Source organism: Dryobates pubescens, chromosome 25, assembly GCF_014839835.1.
Source record: "Dryobates pubescens isolate bDryPub1 chromosome 25, bDryPub1.pri, whole genome shotgun sequence".
NCBI classification, from domain to species: Eukaryota; Metazoa; Chordata; class Aves; order Piciformes; family Picidae; genus Dryobates; species Dryobates pubescens.
The window spans coordinates 17,369,158-17,384,329 of NC_071636.1; the positions used below are offsets into that span (position 1 = coordinate 17,369,158).

The 15,172-nt window shown below is 54.0% G+C and overlaps 1 protein-coding gene across 5 annotated transcripts in view; it reads left to right on the plus strand.

The window, feature by feature from the left end:
• The window catches only part of MORC2 (MORC family CW-type zinc finger 2), a 32,868-nt gene extending 18,794 nt beyond the window's left edge, over positions 1–14,074 (plus strand). For all 5 annotated transcript variants that reach the window (XM_054172835.1, XM_054172831.1, XM_054172832.1 and 2 more), the window contains 14 exons: positions 953–1,093; positions 2,071–2,225; positions 2,757–2,885; positions 7,511–7,616; positions 7,952–8,084; positions 8,439–8,513; positions 8,616–8,999; positions 9,537–9,680; positions 9,774–9,828; positions 10,909–11,050; positions 11,582–11,773; positions 11,860–11,953; positions 12,329–12,517; positions 13,190–14,074. In XM_054172835.1, coding sequence (XP_054028810.1) covers positions 953–1,093; positions 2,071–2,225; positions 2,757–2,885; positions 7,511–7,616; positions 7,952–8,084; positions 8,439–8,513; positions 8,616–8,999; positions 9,537–9,680; positions 9,774–9,828; positions 10,909–11,050; positions 11,582–11,773; positions 11,860–11,953; positions 12,329–12,517; positions 13,190–13,258 — 2,008 coding nt within the window. In that variant the 3' untranslated portion in view covers positions 13,259–14,074. The remainder of the gene's footprint in view (positions 1–952; positions 1,094–2,070; positions 2,226–2,756; positions 2,886–7,510; positions 7,617–7,951; positions 8,085–8,438; positions 8,514–8,615; positions 9,000–9,536; positions 9,681–9,773; positions 9,829–10,908; positions 11,051–11,581; positions 11,774–11,859; positions 11,954–12,328; positions 12,518–13,189) is intronic.
• The last annotated feature ends 1,098 nt before the right edge of the window (positions 14,075–15,172 follow it).

Below are 15,172 nucleotides of genomic sequence, written 5' to 3' on the forward strand. Positions count from 1 at the left end.
GTCTTGACAGGCTTGAGAAGTGAGGCAGTGCTAACGGCAGGAGGGTCAGCAAGTCACAAGGCAAGGTCCAGCAGCTGGCTCAGGCCAGCCCAGGCACAAATCCAGGATGGGTGCAGAGAGGGCTGAGAGCAGCCCTGAAGAAAGAGGCTTGGGGTTGTTGGTTGCTGAGCAGCTCCCCAGGAGTGTTCTCCTGCAGCCCAACAAGCAGCTGTGTGCTGGGCTGCAGCCAGAGGAGTATGGGCCAGCAGGAGAGGAGAAGGGGGTTCTGCCCCTTGGATCTGTTCCTGCTGAGACCTCACCTCCAATCCTGCCTCCAGCTCTGGTGTCCCCAGCATGAGAAGGACACAGAGCTGCTGGGATAAGGCCAGAGAGGCCACAAAGATGATCCAAGGGTTGGAGCAGCTCTGTTGTGAGCGCAGGCTGAGGGAGCTGGGGGTGTTCAGCCTGGAGAAGAGAAGGCTCCAGGGGAACCTTAGAGCTGCCTGCCAGTACCTGAAGGGATCCTACAGGAAGGCTGCAGAGAAACTTTTCCTGAGGGTGTCTGGAGACAGGCCAAGGGGGAAGGGTTTGAAGCTGAGGTAGAGCAGGGTTAGACTGGAGCTGAGGAAGAAGTTCTTCAGTGTGAGGGTGGTGAGACTCTGGAAGAGGCTGCCCAGGAAGGCTGTTGCTGCCTCCTCCCTGGGGGTGTTCAAGGCCAGGTTGGATGAGGCCTTGAGCAGCTGAGTCTAGCTGAGAGGAGTCCCTGCCCAGGGCAGGGGGTTGCAGTGGGTGGTCTCTGAGGTCCTTTCCAAGCTGAGCCATTCTGTGGTCCATGTCTAGCTACACTGCATGGTGGTTTTTAGACCGGCAGCCTCCAGGACCCATCCAGGGATTTCCATAGCCTCTGCGTAACAGCAGCAAACAGCTGCTTGCATTCCTACCCATCTCTGAGGCTCTGTTCATCACTTTGCAGGGCACTGAGGGAGCCCAAAGAGCTGAACTTCATCTTTGGGGTGAACATCGAGCGGCGCGAACTGGATGGGATGTTCATCTACAACTGCAGCAGGCTCATCAAGATGTATGAGAAGGTGGGGCCGCAGCTGGAGGGTGGCATGTGAGTCCTGCAGCTTTTTCAGCAGTCTTTTGCTTCAGCCTTGCATGTTCCTCAGAGCCCAGGCTGTGCAGAACTTAAAGCACAGGGAGCAGCAGCACAGGGAGGGTATTCTGCCCCTCTGCTCTGCTGAGACCCTACCTGCAGCACTACCTCCAGTTCTGGGGCCCCCAGCAATGAGGGACACAGAGCTGCTGGAGCAGGCCCCAAGGAGGCTATGAAAATGATTCAAAGGCTGGAGAACCTACCCCGTGAGGGCAGGCTGGGAGAGTTGGGGCTGTTCAGCCTGGAGAAGGCTCCAGGGAGACCTTAGAACAGCCTTCCAGTGCCTGAAGGGGCTCCAGGAGAGCTGGGGAGGGACTTTGGTTAAGGGCTGGGAGTGACAGGATGAGGGACAATGCTGGAGGAGGGCAGACTGGGACTGGAGATGAGGAAGAAATTCTTGATAGTGAGGGTAGTGAGACACTGCAACAGGTTGCCCAGGGAGGTTGTGGATATCATAGAATCAATAAGGTGGGAAAAGACTTCAAAGATCATCAAGTCCAACCTGTCCACTCGTGACTACTAAATCATGGCACCAAGTGCCACATCCAATCCCCTCCTGAACACCTCCAGGGATGGTGACTCCACCACCTCCCTGTCAGCACATTCCAACGTTTAACAACTCTCTCTGTGAAGAACTTTCTCCTTACCTCAAGCCTAAACTTCCCCTGGTACAGCTTGAGACTGTGTCCTCTCTCCCTGGAGATGTTCAAGGCCAGGCTGAATGAGACTTTGGGCTAGTGGAAGGGGGGGTAGAACTGGATGACCTTCTAGGTGCCTTCCAACCCAACCCAATCTGTGGACTAAAATGCAGCCAGTTCTGCTGCAGCAGCAGTGGGTGATCAGTGTCCGTGTGACCTGCTAGTTCCAATGCTACTCAGTATTATTTTCCTGATCCCTAGCCTGGGGTAGCTTAATGGTCTATGTCCATCTTGCAGGGCATGTGGTGGAGTGGTGGGTGTGGTGGATGTGCCCTATTTGGTTCTGGAGCCAACCCACAACAAACAAGACTTTGCTGATGCCAAAGAGTATCGACACTTGCTGAAGGCCATGGGAGAACATTTGGTTCAGTATTGGAAGGATGTTGCCATAGGTAATAGAGATTCACAATTCCTAAGGCTGGGGGGAGGAAGCCTTGGTGGGGGGTGGGCAGCTAAGGGGAAGGGCAGCCAAGAGTGCAGGTGGTTCTCCTGTGGAGAAAGGCTGAGGGCCCTGGGGCTGTTCAGACTAGAGAGGAGCGGAAACCTGATCAATGTCTATCAGTGTCTGAGGGGTGGGGATCAGGATGAAGGTGCCAGACTCTGGTTGGTGGTGCCCAAGGACAGAACAAGGATCCACAGGAATGAGCAGGAAGTCAAGAAGTTCCACCTCAGCATGAGGAGAAACTTGTTTGGTGTGAGGGTGCTGGAGGCCTGGAGCAGGCTGCCCAGAGAGGCTGTGGAGTCTCCTGCTCTGGAGCCTTTCCAACCCCCCTGGATGGGTTCCTGGCTGCCCTGCCCTGGGTGCCCCTGCTCTGGCAGGGGGCTTGGACTGGATGCTCTCTGGAGGTCCTTTCCAAGCCCTGGCACACTGTGATCTCTGTGGTGATGCCTCCATGCTGAGCAGGGCTTTGTTTGTTTCCCAGCCCAGAGAAGCATCGTCAAGTTTTGGGATGAGTTTGGTTATTTGTCAGCAAACTGGAACCAGCCTCCCTCCTGTGAGCTGCGCTACAGACGCCGGCGAGCCATGGAGATCCCAACCACCATCCAGTGTGGTGAGTCCCACCTGGCCCAGGCCAGCACACCTGGCAGTGCTCAGCAGGCTTGACCCTTCCAGAGGAGGGGGGAAGGAAGGGGCTTCTGGGCAGCAGCTGAATGGTAGGAGCTGTGAGATGAGTGGTGCTATCGTTTCTCCTTTCTAGGGCTTGACTTCTTCTAGGAGTTTAGTTTGAATCATAGAATCATTTAGGTTGGAACAGGCCTTGAGGATCACCCAGCCCAACCATGAGTCCACCACTGATAGATCACCACTGAACCATGGCCCTCAGCATCACATCTCTGTGGCTTTTAAATACCTCCAGGGATGGGCACTCCACCACCGCTCTGGGCAGCCTAGGCTAGGCCTTGACTACCCTCAAGGGGAAGAAATTGTTCCTCATGTCCAACCTAAACCTCCTCTGGCACAAATTGAGGCCATTTCCTCTTACCCTATTGCTGGTTACTTGGGAGAAGAGGCCAACCCTAGCCTCACTGCAGCCTCCTTGCAGAAACTAGTAGAATGTGAGGTGATGTGCCCCTCATCCTCCTTTTCTCCAGCCAAACACCCCCAGGTGCCTCAGCTGCTCCTCCCCAGCCCTGTTCTCCAGACCTTCCCCAGCTTTGTTGCCCTTCTCTGGATCTGCTCCAGCCCTCAATGTCCTTCTGGGAATGAGGGGCCCAGAATGGACCCCAGGATTCAAGGCATGGCCTCTCCATACCCAATGCAGGGGGAACATCCCCCACCACTCTCTGGGCCTGGCCATCAGCCAGTTCTTGACCCAACAAAGCCTGTGCCCACCCAAGCCATGGGCAGCCAGGTTCTGCAGCAGGATGCTGTGGGAATCAGTGTCAAAGGCTTTACTGAATTCAAGGCTGACACAGACAGCCTTCCCCTCATCTGCTTAGCTGCTCACCTTGCCATAGAGGGAGATCAGATCCATCAAGCAGGACTTGCCCTTCGTGAGCTCCTGCTGACTGGGCCTGTCCATGGCTCGTGATGGCACTCAGGATGACCTGCTCCGTGGCTTTCCCCAGCACCAAGGTCTTACTGGCAGCTCTCTACTTCCCTATGTCCTCTTCCCAGTGCTTCTGTGTCAGGTTTGCCTCTCTGCTGGGACCTGTTCTCTTGGCCAGGACTGCTGGAGGGAATGGATGCATTCACTCCCTCAGCCTTGGTCACTGTGTCTCTGCCCACATCCAATGGAGGATGGAGATTCTCTTCACTTCTCCTTTTGCTCTCCATACATTTGTAGAAACCTTTGGAACTGTCTTTTACAGCAGCAGCCAGAGGAAGTTCTAGCTGGGCTTTGACCTTCCTAATTTTTACCCCCTGCACGTCCCTGTAGTCCTCCTGAGTGCCATCCCCCTTCTTCCACAGGCCATAGAGTTTCCTTTTCTTCCTGAGCTCAGGCCAAAGCTGCTCTTCTGCCCCACTGGCTCATTTTTGCTCATGGGTATGTTCTGTTCTTTTAAGACTTCCTTCTTGAACAATGTCCACCCTGCCTGGACTCCTTGGCCCTTCAGGACTGTCTCAGGGACTGGCAACCAGATTCCTAAACAGGTCAAAGTCTGCCATCGTGAATGTCCAAGGTGGCAGCTCTGCTGAGTCTCCCCTCCTTGAATCCCCAGCAACTGGAGACCTCACTGCATGATCACTATGCCCAAGGTGGCCTCCAGCCTTCACATCTTCCACAATTTCTTCTAACAAGTCCAGCAAGGTGCCTTCCCTAGTTGCAGCGATGCTGTTCAGGTAGACCTGGTTGCTTAAGGGACCTTAAAGATTCTCCAGTTCCAATTCCCCTGCCAAGGGCAGGGACACCTCCCACCAGCCTAGGTTGCTCAAGGCCTCATCCAGCCTGGCCCTGAACACCACCAGGGAGGGGGCAGCCACAGGCTCTCAGGGCATCCTGTTCCAGTGTCTCCTCACCCTTGCTATCAAGAATTCCTTCCTCATCTCCAGTCTCTATCTGCCCTCCTCCAGCTTTTATCCATTGCCCCTTGTCCTGTCACTCCCAGTCCTTGTCAAAAGTCCCTTCCTGGCTTTCCTGCAGGGTCCCTTCAGGTACTGGAAGGCAGCTCTAAGGTCCCCCTGGAGTCTTCTCTTCTCCAGGCTGAACATCCAGAGCTCCCTCAGCCTGTCCTCACAGCAGAGCTGATCAGCCCTTGGATCATCTTTGTGGCGTCCTCTGAACTCTCTCCAACAGCTGCCTGAGGGCACTGCTGGCTGCTGGGGAGCTGCTCAGCAACCAACAACCCCAAGCCTCTTTCTTCAGGGCTGCTCTCAGCCCCCTCTGCACCCAGCTTGGATTTGTGCCTGGACTTGGCCTGAGCCAGCTGCTGGACCTTGCCCTGTGACTTGCTGACCCTCCTGCTGTTGGCACTGCCTCACTTCTCAAGTCTGTCAAGACCCTTCTGGATGCCATCCGTGCCCTCAAGTGAGTCCCCTGCAGCACACAGCGTGGTGCCATCACCCAACCTGCTGAGGGTGCTCTCAGTGCTCTGTTTTTCCCTGTGTGGATGCAGTTTTGACACAGGTAAAAGTCTGCCTTCACCCCAGTAGCACTTTGAAGCCAGAGCAGCTTTGTCCTCGTCATTGGGTTCCACTCACAGGGCCTGGTCCCTGCCCCACAGGGGCCCTGGGCAGGTGGGGTTGTTGCTGAGAGGCCACACCTGCTGTGCTGGGCAGCAACTTGCCACCATTGCCCCCTCTCCTTCAGCTCTGTGTTCACAGCTTCACAGTCTGCTTGGGGTTGGAAGGGACCCTCCAAAGTCATCTTGTCCAACCCCTTGCAGGCAGCAGGGACACCTCCAACTGAACCAGGCAGTGGGAGAGAGCTGAGGGAGTCCTCCTTTGTTACGAGTCTTGACTGCCTTCTGGGCCTTGTGCCAGGGAAGTCAGGGCTGTGCTTGCAGTGCTCAGTGTCTCTCTTGCACTCCCTGCTGCTTCTCAACCCTCCTGTCTTCCTGGAGCCCTGTCACTGAGCGGAGGAGTTCCTCCACCTGGGTGTATCTCCCACAGGAGCTCCGCTGCTGCCATCCTGTACCAGTGTGAGAGCAGGGCACACACTGCGGCCTGGTGCCTGAGGGGCTGCCTGTTCCCACTGGAGATCTGCCTGGCCAGCTGCAGCAGTCATGGTGGGTGCAGAGCTGGAGGGGCTGTGGTTGTCTGCTGGGTGGATGCCCATCACTCTCTTCTTGGTGCTGCTGCTCTCCAGGGGCTTTCCTTTACAGGCATGTGTGTAGTCACTGTAGCCCTGGCACTGCCCACACCTCTGTAGCCTCTCCTGCAAGAGCTGCTGTCTCCTCTTGGGTCTTTCCACTGCCCTGGGGATTCCCTGCCACAGGAAAACCTCAGGAAAACCCCTGTCCCATCTTTGTCTGCTCTTGGTGGCACGCTTGGACATCTCTGCTTGAAGTTCCTTTCCTGCACAGTTTGCTGACTGTGATGTTCTTCAGGTGCCCTCATGGAGTCAGAGATCGAATTGTCAGGATTGGAAGGGACCTCTAGGATCATCCAGTTGCAATCCCCCTGCCATGAGCAGGGACACCTCACACTAGATCAGGTTGCTCAGAGCCACATCCAGCCTGGCCAACCTGATCTAGAATGGCTGAGCTGTGGCCAGCAGGGGTGTTGAGAATGGGCTTGGGAATGTCAGATGAGCTGGAACTGGCCAAAGCCACCTAGCTCAGTGTTGCAGTGAAGAGCTGAAACTCTCACAGGCAATGGAAGGTGGCCAAGTCATTGGCATTCTGCTGCTCTGGGCCTTCTCCTCAGTGCTAGGTGTGAGCACAGAAAGGGAAGCATGCAGCTGACTTCCAACTTGAATGCAGGTTCTTTGCTGTGCATCTCTGGATAGCTCTGACCAAGCCCTTCTCTGGGTGAAGGAGATCTCAACACAGCCACTTTGTGTCTTTGCAGAGGGACACCAAACTCCCTTCACCTCATTTCCCCCCCACAGGACTTGGGGATGAGGCTGCAGCAAGGGATGTGAGGGAACTCCTGTGGCATTGTGTTGTTGAGCTCTCCTGCCTTGGTGGCCTTCTCCAGTCCTTCCTGAATTCTCCTGAGGAGGAGGGTTCCTGCTGTTCTTCTTGTCCTCTGCTGTTGACAACCTTCTAGAACCTGACTGAAGAATGTTTGCATTTCCTTGGCAGAACTTGGGGTAGTCCTGTAAAAGCTGTTGATGGGAAGTCAGATTAGTCTTGCAGGTCCATCTAAAATAGATGAGATGATGATGTTCTTTTATGTGTGTGTGTTTAAATTTCTGCCTTGTTTTGTGCTGCTGTCAGTAAGAGACTTCTGAGATGAGCAGGGATTGCAGGACTGCTTTGGAAGTGCTGGCATTGCAGCAGTGAGTCTGAGGGCCTCTAGTATCAGTTCATGCTAGGCTTTAGGTTCTTTGTATTCAGCATCTGAGGTCTTCCTTCAAGCATTTTGAGAGCATGAAGGAAGCACTGACTCTGTCTGGCTGTCTCAGTTGGATTCTTTGGCCACTTAGGCTTATTGTAGCTGGATGCACATTGGCAGTTAGTGGGTCCTTGGGTGTTAAATGGGCTTGGGAAGTGCTGTGGAGAGAGGAAAAAACAATGGTTTTGTGGCTCAGACTGTGGATTTCTGACTTGCAAACTGTTTGTCTGACAGATGTGTGTCTGAAGTGGAGGACTCTCCCTTTCCAGCTGAGTTCAGTGGAGAAGAACTACCCTGACAGCTGGGTGTGCTCCATGAACCCTGACCCTGAACAGGACAGGTAAGGAGCAGTTCATGCAAAGCCTCCCCTGCACCCTGACTGCACAGCATTTCAGTTTGTAGTTCTGGTCACCTGCTCCTGGAGAAAAGAGGAGCAGCCAAGCTGGTGAAGAGCAACTAAGCTGCAGAAGGGCCTTGAAGACAAGTCCTGTGTGGAGCAGCTTGAGGGAACTGGGGTTGTTTAGTCTGGAGAAGAGGAGGCTGAGGGGAGACCTCATCACTCTCCACAATTACCTCACAGGGATTACTGGGTTGGATACTGGGACAGTGCTGTGTGTCTGAGTGCAGGCTCTGCTGTGGTTGCTGTGAGGTTGTCTTGCATTCCCTTGATGCTAGATGTGAGGCTCCAGAGCAGAAGCAGAAGGTCCCCCTGGGAACTCTGAAGAAAGACCTGAAGTCACAGGAGGAAAAGCAGAAACAACTGACAGAGAAGATCCGGCAGCAGCAGCAGAAGCTGGAAGCTCTGCAGGTGAATCTGGTTGCCTCCAGCTAAGCACAGCAGGGTTGAGGGTCCTGCTATTGCCAAATGGCTGATGCCAAGTCACATCTGGCTCAGCCTCTCGTGCCACTTGTGCTCCTTCAGGAGGCAGAGGTGGTCTTCATAGCAAAACCCAAGCATCGCAGCTTGCAGTTAATTTCCTGCTAGGAGAAGGGGAGGGACTGCAAGTGTGGGGGTGAAAGAATCTCTTCTGCAGGACACAGAAGATACCTTCTTGGAGTATGTTTAAACTAGAAAGCTGTTTGCTGGCCTGGGTGGAAGCAAGCCCTGGCAGCTTTTGGAGATGGCCTTTGCTGACCTTCTGTTTGCTTCTTTCTTTCACAGAAAACCACCCCCATTCGATCTCCAGCTGACCTGAAGAAGCTGCCCCTGGAAGTGACCACACGGCCAGCAGGGGAGGTAAATGGGATAAATTCTGCAGGTTCTGCCCTCTCCTGTGCCCTCAACAGCAGTGCTCCAGCTCCTACATCCTTCCTCTCACTGTGCCCGCTTTGATTTCAGAGCACCCAGTCCCAGACCCGACCCCAGCGCCCCCGATCTCCTCCTCTACCTGATGTAATCAAGAATGCTCCCAGCAGACCGCCATCATCTTCACCTCTTTCCAAGTCCAGCAGTCAGCTGAAAAAGAGCTCTTCAGCTTGGCCAAGTCTCAGCACTCCCAAAGTGGCAAACATGCCCTCCAAGGAGGAGGCCAGCACTTCCAGGCTGCAGCAGCAGGCTGTGACAGCTGGCAAGTGCAACAGCACTTTAAAAACTCTGAGCAAAACAGGCACTGCAGCAAAGCCAGCAGCTGGGGGCCTGCAGAACCCCAAAAGCTCACGGGAGGCATCTAGTCCAAGAGCTGCCAAGGTGCCAGCACTAAAGAAATCTACCCCTGTCAAACAGGTGAGACTTGCCAGGATAGAATCTTACCTGCTCACAGTAAGTAAGGGCTGGAAGGGAGCCTCCAAGGTCATCTTGTCCAAGCCCCTGCAGGCAGCAGGGACACCTCCAGCTAGAGCAGGCTGCACAGGGACACAGCAAGGCTGAGCTTGGATGTCTCCAGGGATGGGGCCTCAACCACCTCCCTGGGCAGCCTGTCCCAGTGTCTCCCCACCCTCACTGTGCAGAACTTCTTCCTGATGTCCAACCTAACTCTGCCCTGCTCCAGCTCCAAACCTATCCCCTCAGCCCCTTCCGAACAGTCCATCCCCAGCCTTCCTGTAGGTCCCCTGCAGATACTGCAATGCAGCTCTAAGGTCTTCCTGGAGCCTTCTCTTCTCCAGGCTGAACAAGCTCAGCTCCCTCAGTTTGTGCTCACAGCAGAGGATGCTGAGAGGGTTTGGTCTGATTTGGTTTGGTTTGGTTTTTTTTTATGTACCTTGGCAGAAGATTTTGGTTGGCAGCATGCTGGAGTTAACAGAGCTTCTCTGCTTCCCACAGGCCTCAACCACTCAGAAAAGGACCTGGAACCCCACAGAGGATGAGTCTGAGGAGGAAGGAGAGCACAAGAAGGAGAAGACAAAACGAGGCAAATTTGCAGCAGTGAAAGGAGACAGGAGAGGCTCCAGTGAGGTGGTAGTGGAGGTGAGAGTGCAGGGGGCTTCCCAGCAGGAGGTGTCTGTCAAGTGTTGCTGATCTCGGTGGGAGGCAGCTAATCTGAGCTCTCTCTGCTCACAGCTCACAGACAGTGCTGGGGAAGAAGAGCTGGCAGAACTGAAGAAAGCTCAGAAAGGTGAGAAATGAACCCTTGAGCTGCCTCTAACAGAGGGGCACAGACCTGTTGCAGAACCAGACTCACTGCTTCCTGTTTAGTTTCATTAAGGAGCTTTTTGAAAATGAGGATCACTGTAAACTTGGATCCCAAACCCTGAGGGGATTAACTTGCATGAGGCATTTTAGCCAGGAAACTCTTGATTAGCCAAGAGGCAGTTGTGCAGGGGGGTTGGACAAGATGCTCTTAGAGGGTTCCTTCCAACACACAGCCATCTGTGAAGCTGTGGAAGCTGATAGCCAGGGTGGTGTTGCACCTTCTGCCAGAGCAAGGCATTCTTTCAGCTGGTTCTCAAGGAGCCATTTGAAAAGTGACCCTCTAGGAACATGTGGCACTTGTCCTAGTGGCCAACATGAGCCCGCAAAGCCCATGTCAGACAGCCCAGAGTGCAGGAGAAATCTTCAGTTTGGAAAGGCTACAGTTTCCTTGGTGTTTCTTGAGCAGTGAACTGTGTGACAGTGGTGTCCCCAGCATGAGAAGGGCACAGAGCTGTTGGAGTGAGTCCAGAATAGGCTAAGGCAATCCAAGGGCTGGAGCAGCTCTGCTATCTCACAGGCTGAGGGAGCTGGGGGAGTTCAGCCTGGAGAAGAGAAGACTGTGGGGGGACCTTCCAATAGCTGAAGGGATCCTGCAGGAGGGCTGCAGAGAGTTTTCCTAAGGGTGTCTAGAGACAGACCAAGGGGGAAGGGTTTGAAGCTGAGGCAGAGCAGGGTTAGACTGGAGCTGAGGAAGAAGTTCTTCAATGTGGGGGTGGTGAGACTCTGGAATAGACTGCCCAGAGAAGCTGTGGATGCTTCCTCCCTGGGGGTGTTCAAGGCCAGGTTGGATGAGGCCTTGAGCAGCTGAGTCTAACTGAGAGGTGTCCCTGCCCAGGGCAGGGAGTTTGGAGCAGATGCTCTCCGAGGTCCCTTCCAACCTGAGCCACTTTGAAGGACCTGTCGGAGGTTCAGGTTTGCTGCCTGCTGAGGATGTCTGTGTCCAGAGGTGATGCAGAATGTGCCCTACAGCATCTGAAGGCCTTGGCTGTGGTTGTCCTTGCAGACAAGGGGCTGCATGTGGAGGTGCGTGTGAACAAGGAGTGGTTCACCGGCCGCGTCACGGCGGTGGAGCTGAGCCGGCAGGTGGTGCGCTGGAAGGTGAAGTTTGACTACGTCCCCACAGACACCACCCCCAGGGACCGCTGGTAACTATCTCCAGCTGCTGCTCTCTGCAGGCCCCCTCTGTGCTGCCAGGAAGGCAGGTCCTGCCCATAGATGCAGTGCCTGTGTGTGCTCAGGGCTGTGCAGCTGCATAAGGAACCAGCTTGGCAAATGGGCATGAGCTGGGGAGCAGGAGGAGGAGCCACGGGGATGAGCTGGGACCCAGGAAGTTCCACCTTGACCATGAGGAAAAACTTGTTTCATGTGAGGGTGCTGGAGGCTTGGAACAGGCTGCCCAGAGAGGTTGTGGAGTCTCCTTCTCTGGAGCCCTTCCAACCCCTCCGGATGTATTCCTGGGTGCCCTGCCCTGGGTGCCCCTGCTCTGGCAGGGGGTTGGGCTGAGTGCTCTCTGGAGGTCCCTTCCTGTGTCTTCATACAGTCTGCCCATGTGATGTTCCTGTGGAGGCAGCTGTGGTCTCATCTAGAGGTCTCCGAGGGGCAGCTGGGCACAGGTTGTGCTGACAGTGCTGCATGTGTGGCCAGTGCAGGTATCTGAACTGTGGTTTGTTTTTCAGGGTAGAGAAGGGCAGTGAGGATGTGAGGTTGATGAAGCCTCCCTCTCCTGAGTACCAGGCTCCAGACACGCAGCAGGAAGAGGAGATTGTTGTGGCTGAACCTTCTACCTTGGACTGTGTCAGAATTGAGCCAGACACCACTGGTCCCAGCAGCAGCCAAGAAACAGTGGACTTGTTAGTGCAGATCCTTCGGTGGGTTCTCTGCAGTCCTTGGGAGCTGCTGCACTCTGCTTCCTTTAGCCTTTTAAACTCCAACCCTCTCCTTCTGTCCCGTACAGGAACTGCTTGAGGTACTTCTTGCCTCCGAATTTCCCCATCTCCAAGAAGGAGCTGAGTTCCATGAGCTCAGAAGGGCTCTTGGCATTTCCCTTGGTGAGTTCACTATTCCTAGAAAAGGAAGTTTTGGGTTTTTCTACGCCCCCCACCCCTCCCAAACATTCCATTCTTAGGGCAGGTGTGCAGCCTGCTGGTGCAAAATCAGGGTTAGGTTGGATGTTAGGAGGCACTTCCTGATGGAAAGGGCAACCAGACACTGGACTGGGCTGCCCAGGGAGGTGGTGGAATCGCTGTTCCTGGAGGTGTCTAAGGGAAGATTGGATGTGTAGCACTTAGTGGCATGGTCTAGGGCAATGTGTTGGTGTTGGGTCATAGGCTGGACTTGATGATCTCAGAGGTCTACTCTAGCCTCAATAATTCTGTGGTTCTCTGCTTCTTAAGGTGTCATCTGCTGTGTTTTGTCTTCTGCAGAAAGAGTATTTCAAACAGTATGAGGTAGGTCTGCAGAACCTCTGCAATTCATACCAGACCCGTGCTGATGCCCGGGCCAAGGCCTGTGAAGAAAGCCTCCACAACTCAGAGAGGAAGCTGAAGGAAACAGAGGAGAAACTGCACAAGCTGAGGACTAATATCGTGGCTCTTCTGCAGAAAGTGCAGGAGGTGAGTGAGAAAGGGCTGCAAAAGACCAGAGCCTCCCCACAAGCAGCAACATCTTGCAGACTCAGGCCCCTGAAAGGTCGCCACTAAATCAGGTCCCTCAGCACCAGCTCCAAAGCAGCTTGAACCCCTCCAGGAATGGTGACTCCAGCACTGCCCTGGGCAGCCTGTTCCAAGGTTTGAGAACCCTTCCAGTGCAGAAATATTTCCTGAGATCCAGCCTAAGCCTTCCCTGCTGCAGCTTGAAATCGTTTCCTCTGCTCCTGTCACTTGACACCAAGGAGAGGCTGCTCCCTCCTCGTTCCAACCTCCCTTCAGGAAGCTGTAGAGAGCAATGAGGTCTCCCTCAGCCTCCTCTTCTCCAGCCTGAACCCTCTCAGCCCCTCCTCATAGCCCAGGTGCTCCAGGCCCTTCTCCAGCCTTGCTCCCCTTCTCTGGACACTCGCCAGCCCCTCAATGTCCTTCCTGGAGTGAGGGGCCCAGAGCTGAACACAGCACTTGAGGTGTGGCCTCAGAAGTGCTGAACACAGGCGGATGGTCACCTCCACCACTGCAGATGAGGCTGCCCAGGGCAGATGTTGCAGAGGATTCTGCACTGCTCTATCTTATGACTCTCACAAGTGCTGTGATTCAAGATGCACTTTTCACTGCTGTTTCCTGTGCCTTTGGTTTCAGGACATTGATATCAACACAGATGATGAACTGGATGCTTACATCGAGGACTTGATCACAAAAGGAGACTGAGCAGCCCCAGTCCAAGGCCTGAAAGAGTGCAGGGGAGCTGTGATGGGAGTGCTGTGGGTTCTGCAGGGAAGGACTGTGGCAGCTGATGAAGAGAAGAGGACTTTTCCACCATGCTTGTACTGATGTCCACCTGGTTCTCCTGAGTGGACATGGCAAAGGCACTTGTGCTGATGGCAGGATGGTTTTTGATGCTGTAGTACTCTGAAATCTCATCCTTTTTGTGTATAAATATTTATTTTTGAAAGAAACAGGAACTGTGCCTGACAGGATGGAAGCACTGCTGTGTATTTTTGAGGGAGGTCAAAGTGTGAGTTACCCTTTTTTTTGTGCATCTGGGATGTATTCATCCACCAGAACTGGAAGAGCAGAGCATCCTGCCAGGCAGGGTTGTCTCATGTAAAGAACAGCATCTTAATAAACCTTGAATTATAGGAAGAGGTCTGGGCTTAGACTTTGAAGATCCTGAACCTGGGCTAAAGAAAACCCAAGTCAGGAATTTGAGCTGCTTGGAGGAGATCAAAGCACAGCCCAAGCCTGAGTTTGAGTGCAGGGGGTGGAGTCTTGGTGGTTCTTAAGAGCTGGAGGGAGGTGGCTGGTACCTGGCAGTGCAGTGAGGTTCCTGAATGTGAGGTGTCTCTGCTAGCAGTCAGATGCTGAGGGTGGCAGAGGGTTGTGATCAGCAGAGGGAGAAGGCTGGAGCTGAGATCCTTTTATAGCAGTCAGCCTCTCACATACTTTGCTGAGAGAGAAAAGGTGGAAGTAAAACTACAACAGCAGCGAAATCCTCGGCCAGCTGAGAATAAAGAGACCACCCTCTGCTGCCATTGCCTCAGGTTGGTGTTGCTATGGCCACCTTCCTCTTCCAGGTCGTTTTGTGAGAGAGCGATGGAGTTTGGAGCCCTGCATTGCACCTGAGCCTGGGTCAGCAACAAGACCAATCCCTTTCTCTTGTCCTCCCAGCTGGAGGCTGCACTGCAGCTCCTGGCAGGTGACTTGGTGTGAGGTTTGCTGGCTGCCCAGCCTCACAGTTCTGCTAGGACAAAGATGCCCATGAGCTCAGTGCTCAGAAAAGGAAACCCCCCAGCAGCCTGGTGGTTTGAAGAAACAACTTGATCAGTGATGCGCACCTTCAAGAACACCAAATGAAGTGGACCATTGGTGTTTTTCTGACAGCTGAGTGTATATGAGGTGTTCTGCGAAGAAAACAGCCAAATAAACATCTGTGGCACAGAAAACCTTCAGCACTAATGGTCTGAAGGCCTGGAGAACTCCTGTCCTCCAGATACCTACCAGCAGCTCTTTCACACCTCCCCAGCAGAGAAAGGGGACTGGGGAGAGGAGGAGACCCAAGGATTGGAATGAAAACATTTTATGAAACAAGGCAACTCATACCAGTATCAAGTCTAGAAAATTCTACTGAGCCCCAGCAAAGGTACAAGACTCTGAGGTCTTGGAGTATGTCCAGAGAAGAGCAAGGAGGCTGGAGGGGGGGTTTGGAGATCATTGGTCAAGGAGCGGCTGAGGGAGCTGGGGGGTGTTCAGTCTGGAGAGAGGAGGCTGAGGGCAGACTGCATCCTGACTGCAGCAAAAGCAGCGTGGCCAGCAGATGAGAGAGGGGATTCTGCCCCTCTGCCCTCACTGCTGTGTCTAGCTTTGGAGCCCTCAACACAAGAGAGGGCCTGCTGGAGTGGGTCCAGAGGAGGCCCCAAAGATGATCAGAGAGCAGGAGAACCTCCCCTGTGGTGTAGTATGTACTGTGCACTTTGGAAGCAAAAAGTCATAGAATCATCATGGAATCATAGATCCATAGAAAGGGATGGGTTGGAAGAGACCTCAGCGACCTCTAGTCCAACCTCCCTGCCATGGGCAGGGACACCTCCCAACTAGACTCAGCTGCTCAAAGCCTCATCCAAC